This window comes from Pyxicephalus adspersus, chromosome 10, assembly GCF_032062135.1.
Source record: "Pyxicephalus adspersus chromosome 10, UCB_Pads_2.0, whole genome shotgun sequence".
Classification (NCBI taxonomy): Eukaryota; Metazoa; Chordata; class Amphibia; order Anura; family Pyxicephalidae; genus Pyxicephalus; species Pyxicephalus adspersus.
Genome location: NC_092867.1, coordinates 46,692,611 through 46,711,594, shown reverse-complemented (window position 1 = coordinate 46,711,594; position 18,984 = coordinate 46,692,611). Strand labels below are relative to the sequence as shown.

The following is an 18,984-nucleotide window of genomic DNA, read 5'->3' as shown; positions in this document are numbered from 1 at the left end:
TGTATTTAAAAACTTACAAGCAGGCAGGTTCTTTATTCTATTGTAGAAGAGACAAAGCCTCTCCTCCCCTCTGCAATAAAACTTACCTGCCTGTATGCTCCATCACTGGTATCTCCAACCAGTCCTCTTCCAGTTCAGGATCTTGGGTAATCTTGATGTCAAGATCATCCAAACAAAGACAGGGCAGACAGCCAGCTATGCCAAGAACGTACAAAAAAAGATGGTTTCCCCCATTGGCAGATTTAGTATATTTCCCCTCTGCACTAAATCTGCCAACAATTTATTCAGTTTCATGTTTTGGCTTTGCAGTAATTTTATATCTACCTTAAATTATATTCTAGATTCTATGTCCCTATAAAGGAACAGATGGCTTTTTCCAACTTTTGTGGTTTTAGCAAATAGTTCTGCACAGACATGTTAGGCAATGTCTGGTATTGGTACTGCAATTCCAGTAAGTAAATAAAATTGTGAACTTTGATCTATGGTAAACCTGGCCAAAGCTTGGTTTCTCTTAGACCAATATTTACAACATTGTAGCCTTTTAAAACCTGTTTATGGCCGTTTTTTTTTTTTTAACAGTTTCTCGTTCTATGGTTATTCTCTGCAGGAGCAGAATCATCACCGAAAGGGAGTATAAGCACCTTGTCCCAAATTTTAGTGTTTCCATGGTGAAATGTATATTTAGTTTTGGCTGTGGAATTCCTACACAGGACCTCTTCCCTAAGTCAGAGTCTAGGTTTATATATAGTTAGTGTTTTAATATTACACCTTTATATTCAATACTTGCCTCTGCCTTTCTTTAAACAATTTGTTGTTATAAAAATACTTGGTACTCGCACCTGGCTTTTTGGTTTCAAGACCTTCGGAGTCAGGGAACTAAAAAAAGCATGCAGTCAACAAAGTGTAAATTACTAATCAAGGTAAGCAACTAAAAATATTGAAGCCAGAGAACTGAATTTTCACAAGAGAAATCAGGAATGGTGATTCATTTAATATCTCTCCCCCACAACAGTTAAATACATAAGAAAAAGAAAATACAGTAATCACATAACAGGTCAGCTTTAATTTACCTAAAAGTACAAGGTAGCTAGTAATACAATACAGCAATCATTAAATAGAATTTGGTAACATTAAATAAATGTTTTTTTTCATGGTAAAACTGACAGCAATCCCTCTCATCTAAATCTTTTCTCATAAGGGCTCAGTGGGCGGTGCATATTGATTAAAGTCTTTGACCATAAGTTGAGTGTTTTGATGGGTCCTCGACCACATCCACTAAATCCTTTGTTTTCCTTGAACAAACAATTGTCCACTTCAGGGCTCCAGTGCTGCAATTCACATGACTAGAATGTCTGGAAAAGGCTGAAAATAGTTCATCACAGACAGTTCAAGGTGTTCATACTGATAGCCGCGTAGAAGACCCTTTGATGTGTTCCCAGTTGTTATATAAAGCATAGATACTCGTAAGAGCCAAGCCTGCCAGACCGCCTCGTGCCATTCCTCGCAATCCAGCTGTAGGAAGAAAACACATGTTTATTAACAGTCTTAAGTAGTTGGAATGTTACATTTTAACACAAAAAACCCCTAAAGTTCAATGCAACGGTCAGAAAACCCTGGTCCTGTGAAGTTCTATTAGAATCATCACTTTTGGCTTTTAGTTTAGTACATCTGTATGCACCCCACTGTGCCTCAATCATTTACAATCATTTTGAATACAGTGGGAAAGGATAAGATTTCTTGCCAGGTTTTACTGCTATCTGGACCTCCAGATTACAGAGAGGGAAACAATTAAGGGGATTTTGCCTAATATTTTCTATAAAAAAAAAATATGTTTCGTCCGATGCTTTTGGAAATTTGTCATTTTGGAAAATCCCACTGTCACCCCTACAAACTAAGGGAAAATCTCTCTAATGGGAGTCCCAAATAGAAATAAAACCCAATATTTATCCAATCCTATGGACCTGTTTTAATAAATGTAATAAATACCCTGGATGATAAAAATACTCTGAAAAGGTTTTGTTCTAAAAAGTTTAGAAGTGAGGTATGGCAATATCTTCATTCATATTCATTTTTCAAGTGCCAAACAGGACCAATGTGTTTAGAAGTATAGAATGCCGTAGGCCACATTGGGGAACATTTTTTTAGATGGTAATTTATAACGTGGCAATTAGGTTAATCAACACTTTAAAGAATTTGCAAACGAGACATATAAAGGAAAAAGATATTGCAAACAAGACATATAAAGAAAAAGTGACAATCTCAATGGTAAATAAAAACAAACACCAAGAAGATTTGTTATGACGCGTTAACATGTACATGCTACTCTGTAAATACAAACCAACATTCTCCCTATTCAACCCTACTATAAGGCAGACACAATGTATTTGCTATATTCTGTAATACTGATGAAGACAGTGACATCTTTGTCATAATGAAACAGGAAGATTTTTGGGTTTATAACATTTCTGATAAATCAGGTAGCATTCATAACTTTATGTTCATATGTTGAAACACTTATTTGCTTACTCTTTTTTTTTAACTCCATGCATCATATAGAGTTTATTTGAACACTTTGCCTATCAAGTTGAAAAGGGTAATGTTGTAAACTTGCAGAATATTTTGCTTACACTGCATTCATTGCAGAACTGTTATCACCTTCATCACTTTTTCCTTGCAGTAAGTTGCTGTTAGAAAGTCATCTGTGCCCTACCCTGCTTTATTAACAAATAGACAGCAGTTCATAGGAATGGAAAATCCATCTATGTTACTCAATGTCAAGTTCTAAACGTTTAACAATGTAATTAAGGGAACAGGTTTATTGAACCAAAAGCTATTAAAAAAAAAAAAGTTTGCCTTTACATTCCTTATAAATATGAAATTACTGCACCTTTCTATTTTTAGGAGCTTATGACTTTGCAACTTCACAAAGGCGTTTTTTATAGAAATTCATAGAGGGATGTTTTTTTTTTTTTTTACCCCTGCCCCTACAGATTTGGCTTATGATACTCTTAGATTGTAAGATCTGTCTGTGTTTGTCATTTGCAATTTAATGCAATTTCCCCTATTTAATGTACAGCACTAATAATTATTAATATTATGATAAAGTTCAATCCAGTGTATTGCATTCAATACTGTTATTTTGTATTGAATGCAATACAAAATAATTTGAAATTCTCACTGTGCCCTTATCGGCGGCCGGGAAATTCCTGGGGAACGTCAGCGCACTCGCCAGGGGACAGATCGACGAAGAAGACACCCCTGAAGATGGCCGGACACTGAAGGACGCTGATGGGAACGGGTAAGTATTTGTTTTTTTACTTTTTTAGCTACCCCGAGTGTGGCTTGGGGTTACCGTGTTCAGCTTGTTTTTTTTACCCTGAGTCACACTCGAAGATACCGCTGGGGAGGTTTAAAAGGATTGTGAAAGCAATACACTATTAAGCAATGTTTGAAAATTGTTAGAACTGCGTAACTCTACTATACTGCAGGGCAGGAACTTTACCAACATAGGTGAGTTCTTTGTAGCACTAATAAGTCAGTGCTCTGCAGCAGTCAGCTTTGCAGTTCTAAACTTTTTTATTACTGCATTTATTTCATTGCGTTATGCATAAGTATATTAAAAAAAAAAATATATATACATATATATATTCCTCATTTTTAATATGTTTACCCCAGCAGACATTTGTATTCTGAGGTTACAGTGAATTAAAAAGTGTGAGCTGCAGAAATCTTAGCAGACAGGATATATGGTCTTAAAACACAGTACAGGATTGAAAAGGGAAGTTGTTGTGAAAGTTCCCCTGACAGATTCCACTAGCTCTTCTACACTAAGCTTCTGTAGACCTTAAAAGAAAGAAAAAAAACAAAAAACACACAACTTCTCCCGTCACTTATATAGAAATGCTTTGTCACTATAAAAGTACACCTGTGTGCAACTATTTAGGTTAATACTTGCTGGACTTTACCAAAGGGTTTACAACGTCTTTTCAGGCAATTGCCATTTTCCAATTATGAGCGATTGAGGATTTAGAGTTTTTCTTTTTTTTTTTTACACTATACCATGGAGAAGTTTGTCTTGTATGTTGTGAATTGAAAGTAAAAGGCAAATCTTTTGAGTTTGTACTTGGCTACTTTTTTATAACTGACTCACAGCACTAAAAACTTTAGGTTACTAGGACTAATCCACTTCCAATTAGTTAAATGTTATTTTACGGGGAGCCAAATACTAGATGATCAGTCCAGAATACAAAATAGAAATTCTTCTAAAACCTTTGCAGATGGAAAACTTGTGATAGTAACTACTTCATGTGTAAAGGTATTAAAACATTTTTTTTGCATACCTAAAATGCTTTTGCAACCAATGGCTCCCTCCTCCCCCAAGAGTTTAATGCTGCTTTAAATCAAAGAAACAACTGTGTACATCCAGACTAATGCAGACAGCAATAGCAAGCTGTCAGCAGTTACAGAGAAGCACAGATCAGCTAAACACCCAGGTCACAAGTCGACAGAACAGTGACAGTGATTTTCAGTGTCAAGCCTCAAATCTCTATGCCAGCAGTGTAACACTATCGCAGGTACAGAGGAATCCTGGACAGCTGACTACCACTGGGACCTTCACAGGTCAGCTATTGCTCATTACCTGTAACAAAGTGCACTGTATCAACACAAGCCCCTGGAAAGCTCATTAGACTGAGTAAAACTAAAATAATCTTCAGGCTATTAAAAGAACTACATCATTCTCAAAACATCATTAATATAGCAGGGGAGTCCATCAATATTTCTGATATCCTACTGACAAGAAAATACTCAAGTCATAGTATATAATTGCTAAACAATCCATGCAGCAATGCTGAATTATGTATTCAATAGTAAATCTGTAGTTACAAATTTTCTAAACTATTAAAAATGTAATTGTCACCCACAATCAAGTGAAGTAAAAAAACAAAAAAAAAAAAAGTACCTGGAGATTTATACAGCATTCCTGTCATTGTGCCGGCTGCTACTGTGTTCAGGTCATCTTCTGCTCCTCTGGTCTTCTCAATGATGACCCCAAAGGCACTGTACAATAATGCTGAAAATATAGTAACAAACAATATTAAAGTATATATATATATATATATATATATATAGTAAGAATATAGTAATAAATAACTCACATTGTCATTTATTTCAGCATTTCTTTTCTAAATACACAATATTTTCCAAAAAAAAACAGCCTGGTGAAACATTGATTTATCAATGAGATGCTGGCTCAGTAGTTTAAAAAGACCTTTAGCACTAAACAAATTAGAAGATTGTCGCAACAAAACTCTTAACCAAATACAGCTGGTGGTGAAATGGTCATAGCATGTCCTAGGACAATGATGATGACATCACACTGGGTCATTCCGAGTGCAAAGGTGTAACCAGTGCGATCTGGATGATACTACAAATACAAATGGTAGACCAAATATAGTCCTTTGAAGTGGTATGGTATTTTGTATGCTTCCAAACTAGCACTAAACAATAGTAATATTCAGCGCACTCTCAAGGAAGCATGGTGCTGCCCGATACTTGTGCCACACTACCAGAACGGTAAGCATGGCAGTAAGTATAGAGGGGCAGCACCTTTATCTGCCAGCAGTGTAACACAGCCACAGGCACAGGCTGGCTCTGGGCAGCTGACTACCGCTGGCAGAAAGTACAAATCTCTGAAAGTAAGATTGTCTGACTTACCTAAAGATCCCAAAGTGTTAGCCCACATCGCACCTTGTTTTGTGACCATATTCAGAACCCTGCACACAAACAGGGAGAAAAATTAGGTCTAAATTTTACTAAAAATAAAATTGTCAGCTTTGAGCAACATAGATTGAAGCAAGACAAGATTCTCCTCCACTCCCAAAATGAATAAATATTTTTTTTCATTTGAATATAAACTAATACCTAATTTACATAAAACCTAAGAATTTAGTGCACAATTATTCTGTGGAAATAACAAAACTAACCTTGCACAGGAATTAGTGTGAAGGCTTTAAATACAAATGTATACTTCCAGACTAGCACCAAACCACAGGAAAAAAGGTGGTCAGCGCACTCTCAAGGAGGCACAACACCGCCAGATACCAGTGTCACACGTCACCAGAACAGTGAATGTGACAAGCGGTATTAGATGGCAGTGCTTTTATCTCCCAGCAGTGTAACACTATCACAGGCACTGGAGAGCACCGGACAGCTGACTACCGCTGGATCTAATTCACAATTACACATTAATTATTAAGAAGTGATCTTTAGAAGTGAACATTCAAAGACAGAAATATGGGAGCTGCCATGGAAGCCACTCTACATGTTTTAGCTTCATCACAGTGAGTTACAAATCAGGAACCAGTAGGCATACCTACCAATATATACAGGGAAGCTAGGTCAGGAATATATATATCCGATGCATTGACATTTCTTGTTGCAGACCTGGAACAAGTACAGTTTTGAGCTCTGCTGAGGTCTGTATGGCCGTTGAGGAAAAATGCATTTTTGGAAGAGGTCCACTATGGCAGCTGCATGTTTCCTTTAAAAGCGTAAATATCTAAAACTAACAGTTTTAAAAGTTGGAATAATTCTAGAATAACCTTTGCTGAAGGCCATTTATTGTACTCAAGGACAAACTAGGCTTATACTGCCACCTGCTGGTGGTTAGCTGATTAGCATGTGCCGTTACACAATGGCTGGTTTCACACAAAAAATGCATTATAAAGTGTTTTGTTTGAAAGTAATTACATACGTGCACAGGGACAAGGGCTCATTACGATTTTTTTGTCAAGTTTATTATTTTTAATTAGAATTTTAGACATTTTACCATCACAAGGGTGTTAAAAAAGCCACCTATGTAATAGTATTGTGCAATGGCATGTTCACTTTATAAAAATACCAGAAGTATAGCAGACCCCTAAATCTTACCATAAGTAAGTAAGTTTCATCTGGTAACAGGCTCCAGAGGAGAAGTGGTGAAGCCAGGGCACCACCACTGACTACAGGAGTGATTGTGCTGCTTTGTATCGGCACAGCCCACTCCTATGTAATAGGTTGTAAGTAGAATGGTAAAAAGAAAAATCCTGAACACTATAGTGGTCAAGAGTTTGCGTACATGCTATCATATAGGGATATTGCAGTGGTAGGAAAGGGTTAAAAAAAAGCAAACAAAAACATAGTACCCAACTACATTTGTAGAGCAAGGATTTGCTTCAAGGGAAACGGGATCAACAAGTTTTACTTAATTTACATTCCTTCCTCTGCAGTCACACAGCAGATAAATTTGGGGAAAAGTTTGACACTGCCTTCAATTTCCCACAATCCAAAGGTGGGTGTCTGCACAGCCTGTATAGGGTTTATTACGTTGAAACTGACTGCTGACATTGCCACCTTTAAAGCAAACCCTGTACTTTTATAGGTAAGTAACTATACAACAATATCCTGGTCATACTGTACTCACTGAACATTCTTGGGTTTGGACCACATCATATTTTGCGTTTCTTTTAATCCGAGACGCAGACCATTTAATGCACCAAATGCTGCTCCTAAAAATCAAACACATTATTATAGATTACAAATACTCGATAAGGAAAATACATACATCTGCATCCTGTCCCTCATGTACATAAACTACATTATAAGTATACATACAGTGCCAGACCAAAACAGTCACACACTAAAATGTTTTTGTTTTGTCTTTAGCTTTGATTATGGCATGCATTCTTGTATTGAGAATCACATCCCAAAGATTCCTAATGGGGTTAAGGTCTGGACTCTGTAGGGGCCAATCCATGTGTAAAAATTATACTCCCTGAACAATTCTATTACAATTTAAACACATAGAAAACCCCCATCAATCAAAATATTTGTGTAGTCAGCTAACCTCATAACATTGCTGAACCTAGACCTGACCAACTAAAGCAACCCAGATCATACCACTGCCCCCACAGACATGTGGGATGTTCTTTTTAGCTACTGTAGTGTATACAAGTGTACAGATCCTATAGCAATAATAAAAAGGCTGTCACAATTTCTGCACGATAAAGATTAACTGTATAAGTCCCAAACTAGCAGCCCACAAGTAAGGCTTGTGAGTCGCACGGATCAAGGATTCACAACACTACTAGAAGCTGTAGTGCCACATGTCACCAGAACGGTAACAATGGACTCCAGCATGAAGTAGTAGTGTCTTTATCTCCCAGCAGTGTAACACTATCACAGACATGGAAAGCACTGGACAGCTGACTACTGCTGGAAAGTGTATGTCCTAGAGCAGAACCCTATACAGACACAGTTCTTAACTGTGGTTGACTGTAAGTGGAGTTGTCACTGGATCTGTAATCATTGCAGCCTGCATGACATTTAAAAAAAACATATTACATATAATTTAAGTACATTATTGTGAGACCCAGTGAAACTGCGGTTTGTCAGGGAAGTAAAAACACCCTGCTGTTTTAACAGCATACTCAACACAAAATCATTATGGTCCACAAATTTACATATGGTTGTAGTGCTTTTTTCAGTGACTTACTCTCCACTGAACTTATATTTATTATCTCCCATGTGGAAGGTTGCCAAGTGATTCAAGAGAGTATTAGACAATTGCATCAGAAATTTACATCACATCATGAAAAACTACTCAGGGACTCTTTCTGCTTATTGTTTCATATAAAGGGAAAAGTGGATCCAAACCCAATTTACAGTATCTGCTATGTGCTGGAACGGTCAAATAATATGGCTCAAATGTCTGATGCAATCTAGTGAGATCTGTAAACTTTAAGAAAGTGTTAGTTGTCTTTTCATGTCTTCATTGGTTTCTTGACAACATGCTAATAAAAATACTTTAGCCCCAGTGAGATCAACACATAGATATAGGCTGATGGGAGGGGCTGGAAGGGTGCCATACATAGGTTTCTGAAAGCCAGAAGCTTGTAGCAATGCCCACAAATGATGCTGAGCCTCTATAACTAAAATACAATAAATGAAAAGAGTGGAGGGGCAGTAAAGCTGGGGAGGAAATAACTACCGGTAGATGTTAATGGACATCCTCCAGACAGGAAATGAAGCAGGCTGCAACATTCAATGCATTCAATGCAATGCATTGTAAGAAGCTTGTGAAGTTTCAGTACAGGAGCCTATACCTTTGAACAAGATGGAAGGTAATGACCAGTAACTAACCAGTATGAGAAGTTTTGCTATGTTTTGGATTTTACTGAGAATACAGAAAAAAGAACAGGGGCCACTCCCAGGGCAAAAACACCACTGGGACATTGAGGTCTCCTCTTTAAATTCCACTCAAACTATTACCTTTTACCTATAATAAAATTTGTCATAATGACACTAAGAATCTTTCAGTAAACACCTTTTTCTGAGGTGGTTACTAGTTTGACAAACCTGATTTGCATTTTGGCTATGTACAACCACTGTGAATACCAAATAGGTTTCAATCGTTTGTTCTGTTCATAAAGAATTTCTGACTATAGCAATATGTGATGTCATTATTATCCAATAAATCTCACTTTGGATACAAACCTGTCATACAGCAACCTCCAATGGTGAAAAAAGCCAACTCGAATCTTCCTCGAGTCTTGTTTGCACCAGTAGGCAAAATAAATTCATCTGAGTCCTAAAGAATGATAGAGTGTATATAAAATTTTGCCCATGTAAAGTATATTTTATTTGAGGCTTGCTTATAGTGTTCAGGTTTTTGTTTCACAATATAATAAAATCCTTATGATAAAACTATAAAGAAAAGACTCGAGATGCTAAACAATGTGCTCCCTGCATCCATGGATGGTCCATCCTGATGACTTCTACATCTTTATTCTCTCCTGAACGGATATGGAGGTCAGCAAAAGAAACCAAAGACAGCTACCACAGCCACAGCAGAATGACACTCAGTATCTATTTCTGAACAGATTTGGGGAGTATTGGTGGGGGAGCCTAAATTGAACAAAGCAGACAGCAATAGAGGCAAGAAGTCAGTCTTCTCTATACAGGTATGTGCTTTGCTGTACATATATTTTAATATGACATTGCCTCCTAAAAAAATGATTCCTCCCCAATAATGGCCAAGCCTCTAATGAAAATGTTTAAACTGAAAGCGAGTTCAGCGCCATTCAGTACTGTCACTGTGGTGCCAATTTCCTAAACATGCAAATTACATCCTAAAGAACTAAACTTAAAAAATAAATGTGAGCAGACAGGTTTTTTATCGCACATGGGACAGGCTATGTCTCCTCTGCAATAAAACAACTTACCTGTCTGTTCACAATCTTCTTGCAGCGGACCCAAACCAAGAAAAAAAAAAAAAAAATTTCAAAAAAGAAAAAAAAAAAAAAAAAAAACACAAGAAAGTAGTTCTAATGGCCAAAAGAAACATGCAATGGCTTGTTAAATAAGGACGCCCCTGTCGCCTGGTGGCTTTTTGTTTCTTGTGCTGTGTAGCTTGGCTTTGTAATGGGTCACATGCTGGGGATAATGTAAACACACAGCAGTTACATCATCCAATGAGTGAGAAGGATTGATGGCTCCATTGAAGTCCACTGTGAAGCTGGCAGTGAAAATGACAGGGCCCATCTCTGCAGGGATTGAAGGTTGTGGACCTGCCAGCAATGCAGGGCAACAACACAAGGCAAAACGAGTTTGGTTCCGCTTTAATAATGTACATGGAGCTGAATATGCATAGCCCTGTGTACAAGGGTGTAGTTGTAAAAAGATGGACGACACCGACTGTACACACGGCAGATTTTCGCCTGATAATTGGCCGATGCCGATTATCGGGCGATAAAAATCTGACGTGTGTACATAGCCTAATATGTTGGCATCCTATGAATAAAGTATAATAATATGAAACATCTTATAGATATATTATATACATTAGGATATATGGATTTCCTATGTAATCCTATGGGAAGGAAAAAAACTCCCCTGCTACCTAATTCTAAAGAAAGCACCAACAGTCTTCTTGTCTTGATGAAGACAGACATAGCTCTCCCAGATAAAAAGCTGTCGGGATTTTCTGGTCCCTTCACAATCAAGGACTAGTAAACTGCCATATATTCTACTCTTGGGGTTTGACAGGGCCAGATTTACCATTGGGGGCTGTTCTGATTATTAGATTTCTGCCAGCTAAACACAGAAAATACTAAAGAGGTGACTTTGTATTGCTTCAGCTTCCGATGATGACAATCTCTCTCTCACATGTTAAGCCTTTCCCTTATATTTTCTGAATTATACACAAAATCTTTGAAATCGATTTACCTGTGTTAAAAACCTGGGATCCACATTCAGGTAGGGAGAAAGCGGACTCATTCCTGTTACTGAGGAGAAAACACAGAAACAGCTTTAATTGCTTGCCATATTGATAAACAGGTTATATATTATGGAATGTAGACTGAGTGGGATCGGTACAATGATGAGATGTGCGGTCGGTGGCTGTAGGGTACAATGACCAGATTGTGCGGTCGGTGGCCATAGAGTACAAAGATGAGATTGTGCGGTCATTGGCCATAGGGTACAAAGATGAGATTGTGCGGTCATTGGCCATAGGGTACAAAGATGAGATTGTGTGGTCGGTGGCCATAGGGTGATAAAGATCAATAGGGAGCGATATAATGGGCACTATAGTATGCTTCACATGCATCTCGCACACAGTGACCGACACAGGCTAGAGGTGACCCGACTCCCCCGCTCACCTAACCCGACACTTACACGGCACACCGGCCAAATCTGAGTGAGGGTAACCTGGCGATCCTCCGAAGATGCTGCCGAAGCCTCCCCGGCCCCCGGGGTGGTTGTTGGTGTCCATTTCTCAGGAGGTTCGGCCGCGTGTGTGCCAATATCCTGCCTGACCTCTCTGCAGCAGCCGTAAAAGAGAACGCTTCCGTTTCTTTCACGCAATGTCCTTTTCGCCGCAGCTGCGCTTTACGACTCTGAAGCCAGGACGTCCCTGTTGCTTGCTGGCAATGTCCTGACCAGCCAATGAGAAGAGAGCCACTCACGGCGCTTGCGTATGTCATGCAGCGAGCAGGCGCCGAGGGTTGGGGGCGTCTCCAAAGTTCGGTTTGCCAGGAAAACGCAAGGAGAGGCGGCGATTTGTTTGTGATTGTCAGTGAGGAAAGTGTCGCCTGAGGATGAGCAAGCGATTCCTGGCGGCCTGTGCGAAGCAATGAGTGCGGTGTTTGGGGTGGATGTAGTAGAAGAACCGCTAAGCAAAAGAGTGCGCGTCCAGGGGCCAGAGACAGTTGACGAGGGTTCCGTGACAGAAAGGGGTTCCCCGGGAAGCCGGGGCCCCATCAGCACCGTGGGGAACAGAGGTGAACCCCTTGCACTGTGTGTAGACTATATGAACCCCTGCTCCTGTCAGAGTTCAGCATAGACGTGACGTGCCTTTGTTCCCAGTCACATGACGTGTTCCCCTTCACCCCACCCCCTGCTCATATAATGGGGAACTTGTGATCAGACTATGGGCACTGAGCAGGAATTGCTGCACAATGCCTGCAGCTACTGAGGGCTTAAATACTTTAATGTCTGGCCGCAATATCTCCATCATAATCCCCTGCAGCAGAATGGGTAGAGGGGAAGGTTACTGCCTCCCATGGGCCTCTATTGTATACAGTATATGGCAGACTTCCAGCCCTCTAATGTGAACCGCATTTGGTGTCACTAAGCAGTTACAAACCAACCGAAAGTGCAATCTTTGTTGTGAGCTTTGAAAATGGGGATGAACGATTAAAAATATTCAACTGTAATGAGAAAGCAGGTTATCCTTTGCAATCTGAGCTCTTTAAACATTTGCTACAGCGCTTAAATCGTACCTAAACTCAGAAATGTAACTTTACATAAAAGGGTGAACAAGCCTTTAATGTAAGTAAAAATTCTGTGCATCATTTTTTTAAAATGCAGCAGCGCCCCTAAATTCTCGATCGCCTAGGCGATTGAGAATGAATGGGAGCGCAAGGCCTCCCTGGATACCTATGTCACGCATCCTGGGAGGCTCTTAGGTTCTCCTTCTGCACATGCCCGAGCATCTCGGAGCCTTTTCATGGGGAAATAAAATTTGCCGATTTCACGCATGCGCAGTGATCGGCAAGTTTTTTTCCTAACCTAAATCCTCTGCGTCTGGGTCGGGTGACAGAAGAAGAACCGGGAAGAAGAGACAAAGATGGCAGCACCGATTTGTGGACGGATGCCGGGACGACGCGGGACCCCATGAAAGAGACCTCTGGATGGATCGGACTGCCCTGCTGGATTGAAGGTAAGTAGATTTGTTTTGTTTTAGACATTTTTTGGGTTTAGTTCCTCTTTAACATATTAGGACCATCCAATCAATCATTGCCCCAGAGGCTGCAAATTGTGTAACCCACTGCATGTAGTTATAATTATGGTTTTTACCTAATAGAGGGACAATAGCCAAAAATAGAATTATGGTGTTTAAAGTTTGCCTAAACTGAGATATATCAGCCACCATTGCTTCTTCCCTGTCTGTCAATCCAGCGGCTTCAGTAGTCTCACTGCCCTTTATAAAGAATTCCTACGAGGAGCTGACTTGATGGGGCTGTGTGCCTATTCCATACTAAAGCCAATGGATGAGCATGGAAGGCAGCTGACCTTTTCAGAAGGTCAGAAATGGAAGCCTCAACATTTCCCTTGGCACTGATTTTCTTTAAACTTAGCTAACAAAACTGCCAACGCCTTTACCATAATAAAGGTTTCCATGCTGCATTGCAAGGTGCACTGGGATCCCAGATTTATAGCTTGACTTTTTTTTTTCTTCATTGTTCTTCTTTGTGATTTTTCACAAAGCTAAGTGAAATATTCCCCTGCACAGCACAGATTCACTTTACTGAACTTCCTGATCTACTCCAGTAAATCATCCCATGTACATATGAAGCACCTACAGAGTATTACAATGCTTTTATTGTCAAATATCCATATAAATCACTTGAACAATGACACTGGATCACTGGTAAAGACATGACAAACTTTTTCACACATTTTTTTTTATCCCTTGGTTGTCTGTGTTGTAATATGCAATTCCATTATATAGACCACATATTTTTATCAGCGTTGGATAATTCCTAGGAGCCTTGCAACTGGCGCCACGCGTTTTCCATGCTTTGTCCATGCATCCTATATAAATATTGTCTAAAAATGCCAGTGTTCAAAATATTTTCAGTTTAGGCGAAATTGGGGTCCCACATTTTTTTCTGCATGATGAAACATGTCAAGTAGAAAGTATTTATCTTTTATGTGGTGAGTTCACCTTTATGCAGTTCTACTTCCTCTGATGTAGTAGTTTAGTCTTTGATCACATTAAGATCTATTTAAAGTAGATCTCCGTGCAAATGGCTATAACACAGATGTTTTAAACAATTTTACCTGCCCAAAGGTTCATAATTGAGTTTTGCTATTTTTTTTAAAATCCCCTTCTTGCTTCTCGTGCCTTACCAAACCTCTCAGTCTTTCTTTTCCTGTTTAGCCCTACAGTCCCTGGATCACTTTTCAATAGTTAATGGTGATTCATTGTGCACTGGCTTGGAATATCAGGTTGTCGATGGCTTAGAAGAACTTGCTATGCAGGAATTACAAATATGTTGGCAGGGAAAAGAGTTTACATATATATGGATTTTAGTGATCATTTTAGATATCTGCCTGGAGTTGTGCTTTAGTCTGTGCACAATCTGGTGTGTAATTCACATAATATATTCTATATACCCGACATTATCCAATGTATCCTAAAAAAAATAATCAGTAATTATAACCTGTGCAGATTCCAAACCAGCTCTTTTCTTTATTTACCGATGTGTCATAAGTAAATAATCTACAAAGCGACATATGTGTTAAGAACTGCTTGTAAAGTTTTATGCTCTCTATAGCTTCATTTCTTGAGTTTCGTTTCTGGACACAACTCTTATAAATCAGGCCCTCGGTTCCCAGAGAACTGGTCTGGTATAGTACCCCAAGGGCAACGATTAATGGGAAATTTCTTCAGTGTGGCAGCAGGCAATTATTTTTTGGCACTAAAGAAAAAAGCTTCATAAAACATTTTTTTATTAATTGCACTTTAAGCTGAAAAGTATTCAAATAACCTACAGCACCCAGAGAATCCTGCACTGTCCTAATCTTCTTCATTCAACTTCTTGGTATGCCCCATGGCATCTTCTATCTTAAGCTCCTTTGGAAACAATAGACATGGCAACATAGTCTACCAACAATCTCACCAAAAATGAAAACAACCAAGCTATGATCTGACTGCACAAGAAGTGTTAAGTCATTTACATTTGTGAAATGCCTCTGATAATGTGGAATCTGGGCCATGTGCAGCATTTTTTGTATTCATTTAATGGAGAAAACGTGCAGCATTCTTTGTAATAATTTAATGGATAACCTTCCCTTAGTTATTTTGTGATGTTAGCTCTGTAAAAATTACATATCGAGGGACTGCTTTTACTCTTTTGACATAGAGCAGATTGCTAGATTAGATGAATGCAATATGGCTTTTCCATCTATTTTTCATATCACATTGCATCAAAGGCATGCTTTCATTTTCATCTTCTTTAGAACTAGTAGGCCTGGGTAGGATGCCTAAATTAGGAGTCAGCATTTTTATGCATTTTCTTTGAAGAACTTTAAACCCCCCCCCCCCAAAAAAAAAATGTTATCAATATATGCATTTTAAAGCATGCCGCTCTGCCCCCTTGAACCATTGCTATCCCTAGCTGTGAGCACATACCCACTGGCCATCAGCTAGCCATTCAGTAGACACTCCATGTAAATTCAAGTTTTATCTTCAGAAGTCCCATTTGATCAAATTTAGGTCCCCATGCATTGATACTTAAAGCTTATCTAAACTTTAAAACACTCATTTAGTATATTGCAGCTTTCCAGTCCTCAAATGTGGTGACTGCATTAGTTTTTTGATAACTGAAAGGAAGCAAAAAATCCTGCATTTCTTGTATACACTGCTAGTTCAATTAGGCCTAAAGAAAAAAAGAATCAGCCGTTACATGTAAATACTAATCAGCTGCAATATATTACATTTAAATAATTTGAGTTTATATGCACATTATTTGCCACTGGGTGTCTGGTTTGGCTAAATTGATATACACTTGGGGATCTATTTATAAAGCAGTGAATCTGACATTCACTTGTGAATCAATTACTGTCTTTGAAACACAAAAGGTTACTCCTAATCCTAATTGCTTGCCATCTATACCTGCTATGCAGTGTTTTTAAATTGCAGTTAGTAAATCTTTAATACATACCTGTTAATCTTGCCAGCTTTGCTGGCTCCTTTTTGACCTGTCTATTATAGGGTGTAGCATTCTCACACTTGTGTGTGCTCCATCTACCTTGGGACTATAGGGGAAGGTGAGCCTACACATAGCAGTCCTGTACAGTCTTGTGACAATCATGTTCTCTGTGCAAGTATGTGAATGCTACCAGCTTCCATTGTTACATGGCTTCAGCTTACTCTGGCATCAGGGATTGGCCTTCTAAATACATGACTACTAATTTTGTGTTTAGGCTGCAACTTTATTTAAATGAGAGATAAACTTACTTCACTTGACTTGGTACCAAATATTATGGCTCATCAGCTGAACAATGATCATATCCTCAGGATATGCAAAATCTGTTTGATGAAGACAATGGAAGCCTGGACGTCTTTGATAAGCTGGACTGTATAACTGGAAGATGACAAGCCATGTAAAACTTTTGAAGGAAGAGCTTTACTACATACTTGGAGGAAGCTATCTTACAAATTGTACCAGAACTACAGAAGGCACGGAGTGAGGTTTTCCCTCCAAAAAAGAAAAAAAACTGCAAATAGAGGATTCTTTTAATATACATTTTGCTGATCAGAACAAACATTAAAACAGTGCCTGGTTGATTCCAAACTTCTTAACAACAGAGTAACTATAGAAGCTCCAGGGTATTTACCCCAGTATATAATTAACAATATTTTGGGGTAACATATAGATTGGGATAGGATATAGGTGCAGACTTTCCATAGTGATATGACAGGTAGAGTTCAAAGTCAAAGATGGAATCAGAAACACGGCAGCTGATCAGTTTATAATGTATTGTTTTTCTCCAGTAGAATGGAGTAGCAAATGTGTCAGGGTTTACTTTTTCACTGGTTTGTGCTTCAAATGAAATCCTGTTGGAGCCGGAAGTGTACAGCCACTGGGGACGTGCAGGACATTATGAAGGTGCCCTGTTTATATTCCTAAGCACTGTCAGTCTCCATGTTGCCAAAGATTCTTCAGTCTTGCTGACAGTTTGCAGAAACCATAGAAGTGACGGGGTGTTGAACAGCCTACAGTTAGTTAAGGTGTCCTGCACTAGTGTTGCTTCACCCAGCAGAATTTTATAAATGTTTACACCTGGCTGAAGAAATATACACCAGTCATTTGGTCCATTTGTGTTTTCACAGCTACTAACCTGGGATTTACCTGTTAATGCATATATACATAATTGGTTTAAAATGCATAACCACAAATTAATGTCTAGGACAATCTTTACTGTCCTCCCTGAATTTCTGCAGACACTGTTTTCTGTTTAGTGTATTGTAGTCTGTGGTGACAATCAACGTTATCTAGGTATGGCCCTACTAGATTTGTCATTAATTTCAGTGAAAATCTGGTTCCAAGACCACTGTATCCTGGTGTAGGTGAAGTATGCATTTCAACTAAAGGGTCAGCATGAAGGGTTTTTCTCTCTTTATTGCAGCACATACAATGGATCTGTTGAGGTAACTCTTTAAGGAAAAATCTGCATGCAGAATTGCACCTAACATTGTCTGTTTACCTTTGTAAAATATATATTTATTGGTGGTAGTCCAAAGTGTGAGAAATATTTTTACAGGGTTAAGTTATTAAATGTTTTATTGTTATACAGGTGTCATAGTAAAGGCAGCCACACATCCATGAAGATGAGTTCAGACGAAAAGACCAGCGTCTATAAGCAAAGCAATGTCCACAAAGAACTGCATGTTTTGGAGAGTGTTAGCTCTTTAAGTACAGGAAATCAGCATGAAGATCATAACTTGAACAGTTCAGAATGTGACAATAGACAAGAATCTTCATCAGACAATGATGTGCTGTATTTAGACAAGGAAAGCAACTTGGCAACAAAATCATCTCCCAGCTACACCCTGACAAGCAACCCTACATCCCCAAATTCTGGAGAATCCGAAAATTGCCTGATAGACTGTGTACCAGAAAGTCCTCTCTCAGAGCAAGGTGGTGGGGACTCAGGGGCAAGTATGCAAGACACAGAGCCTTATGTATATGAGGATATTCCATCTTCTGAAGGCATGGAAAGTGAACCAGAGACATCTGTTGAAGGGGAGAAGAAGAGTGATAACGGTTCTAAGGCTGACCATGGCGCTATACATCAACATGAGGATGATCCAGAAAACACCAAGGATGTTCCAAAGTCAGAATCAAATGTATGTAGTGCTAAAAAGCACAGTGGTGGAGAACAGGTGACTTATATAGAAGACGTTACTGAAATGTCTGAAGGTGGTGCAACAGGAGGAATCGGCTCCAGTGAATGCAAAGCAAAGAGTAATGCAAGCCAGAGATTTTCCAAAGTTTCTGCTCACCTTTTTCCCGGGAGCAAGGAGGAACAAACAAGGTAGTGTATTTAACGTCTCTGTTTACAGGTGTGGCAGCATGTAAGTAATTCCACTGTATTTTAGCTATTATATGAATCTCCGATATATTCCTACTTGTAAAGTTAACTTTATTCAACCAAAATCAATCAAAACTTTCTTGCAAACTGTCATGTATTGTGTGATAGGTGCAGCTGAATTGTTTGTTTTAACCTCCTGGGCGGTTCATTTCTGTCCGATTTTTATATGTCTAAAAACGGTACATTGTTTTTCATGAAAATTTATTTTACAGTACAATATAATAGTAGTATAATAAAGTTTGAAACACAAAATCATGTAAAAATAATTAATAAAAAAAA

General features: G+C 38.8%; 2 protein-coding genes and 3 non-coding genes across 5 annotated transcripts in view; 1 reads left to right on the top strand and 4 right to left on the bottom strand.

The window, feature by feature from the left end:
- Positions 1-971: 971 nt before the first annotated feature.
- Positions 972-11,884, bottom strand: LOC140339421 (mitochondrial import inner membrane translocase subunit Tim23). The gene is made up of 7 exons (XM_072424124.1): positions 11,716-11,884; positions 11,266-11,324; positions 9,535-9,628; positions 7,463-7,547; positions 5,716-5,774; positions 4,961-5,071; positions 972-1,512 (listed from the first exon to the last, which is right to left on the bottom strand). Exons 1-7 carry the CDS (start codon positions 11,810-11,812, stop codon positions 1,397-1,399), a joined length of 621 nt encoding a protein of 206 aa, XP_072280225.1. The 5' UTR covers positions 11,813-11,884; the 3' UTR covers positions 972-1,396.
- Positions 5,477-5,675, bottom strand: LOC140340180 (small nucleolar RNA SNORA74). Its single transcript, XR_011922611.1, has one exon. It is a non-coding gene; the product is annotated as a small nucleolar RNA SNORA74 (small nucleolar RNA).
- LOC140340181 (small nucleolar RNA SNORA74) lies at positions 6,020-6,226 on the bottom strand. Its single transcript, XR_011922612.1, has one exon. It is a non-coding gene; the product is annotated as a small nucleolar RNA SNORA74 (small nucleolar RNA).
- Positions 8,053-8,258, bottom strand: LOC140340182 (small nucleolar RNA SNORA74). Its single transcript, XR_011922613.1, has one exon. It is a non-coding gene; the product is annotated as a small nucleolar RNA SNORA74 (small nucleolar RNA).
- Positions 11,885-17,887: 6,003 nt separating the features above from the next.
- Positions 17,888-18,984, top strand: part of PARG (poly(ADP-ribose) glycohydrolase) — a 54,728-nt gene continuing 53,631 nt past the window's right edge. The window contains exon 1 of the mRNA XM_072423180.1: positions 17,888-18,648. Coding sequence (XP_072279281.1) covers positions 17,936-18,648 — 713 coding nt within the window. The 5' untranslated portion in view covers positions 17,888-17,935. The remainder of the gene's footprint in view (positions 18,649-18,984) is intronic.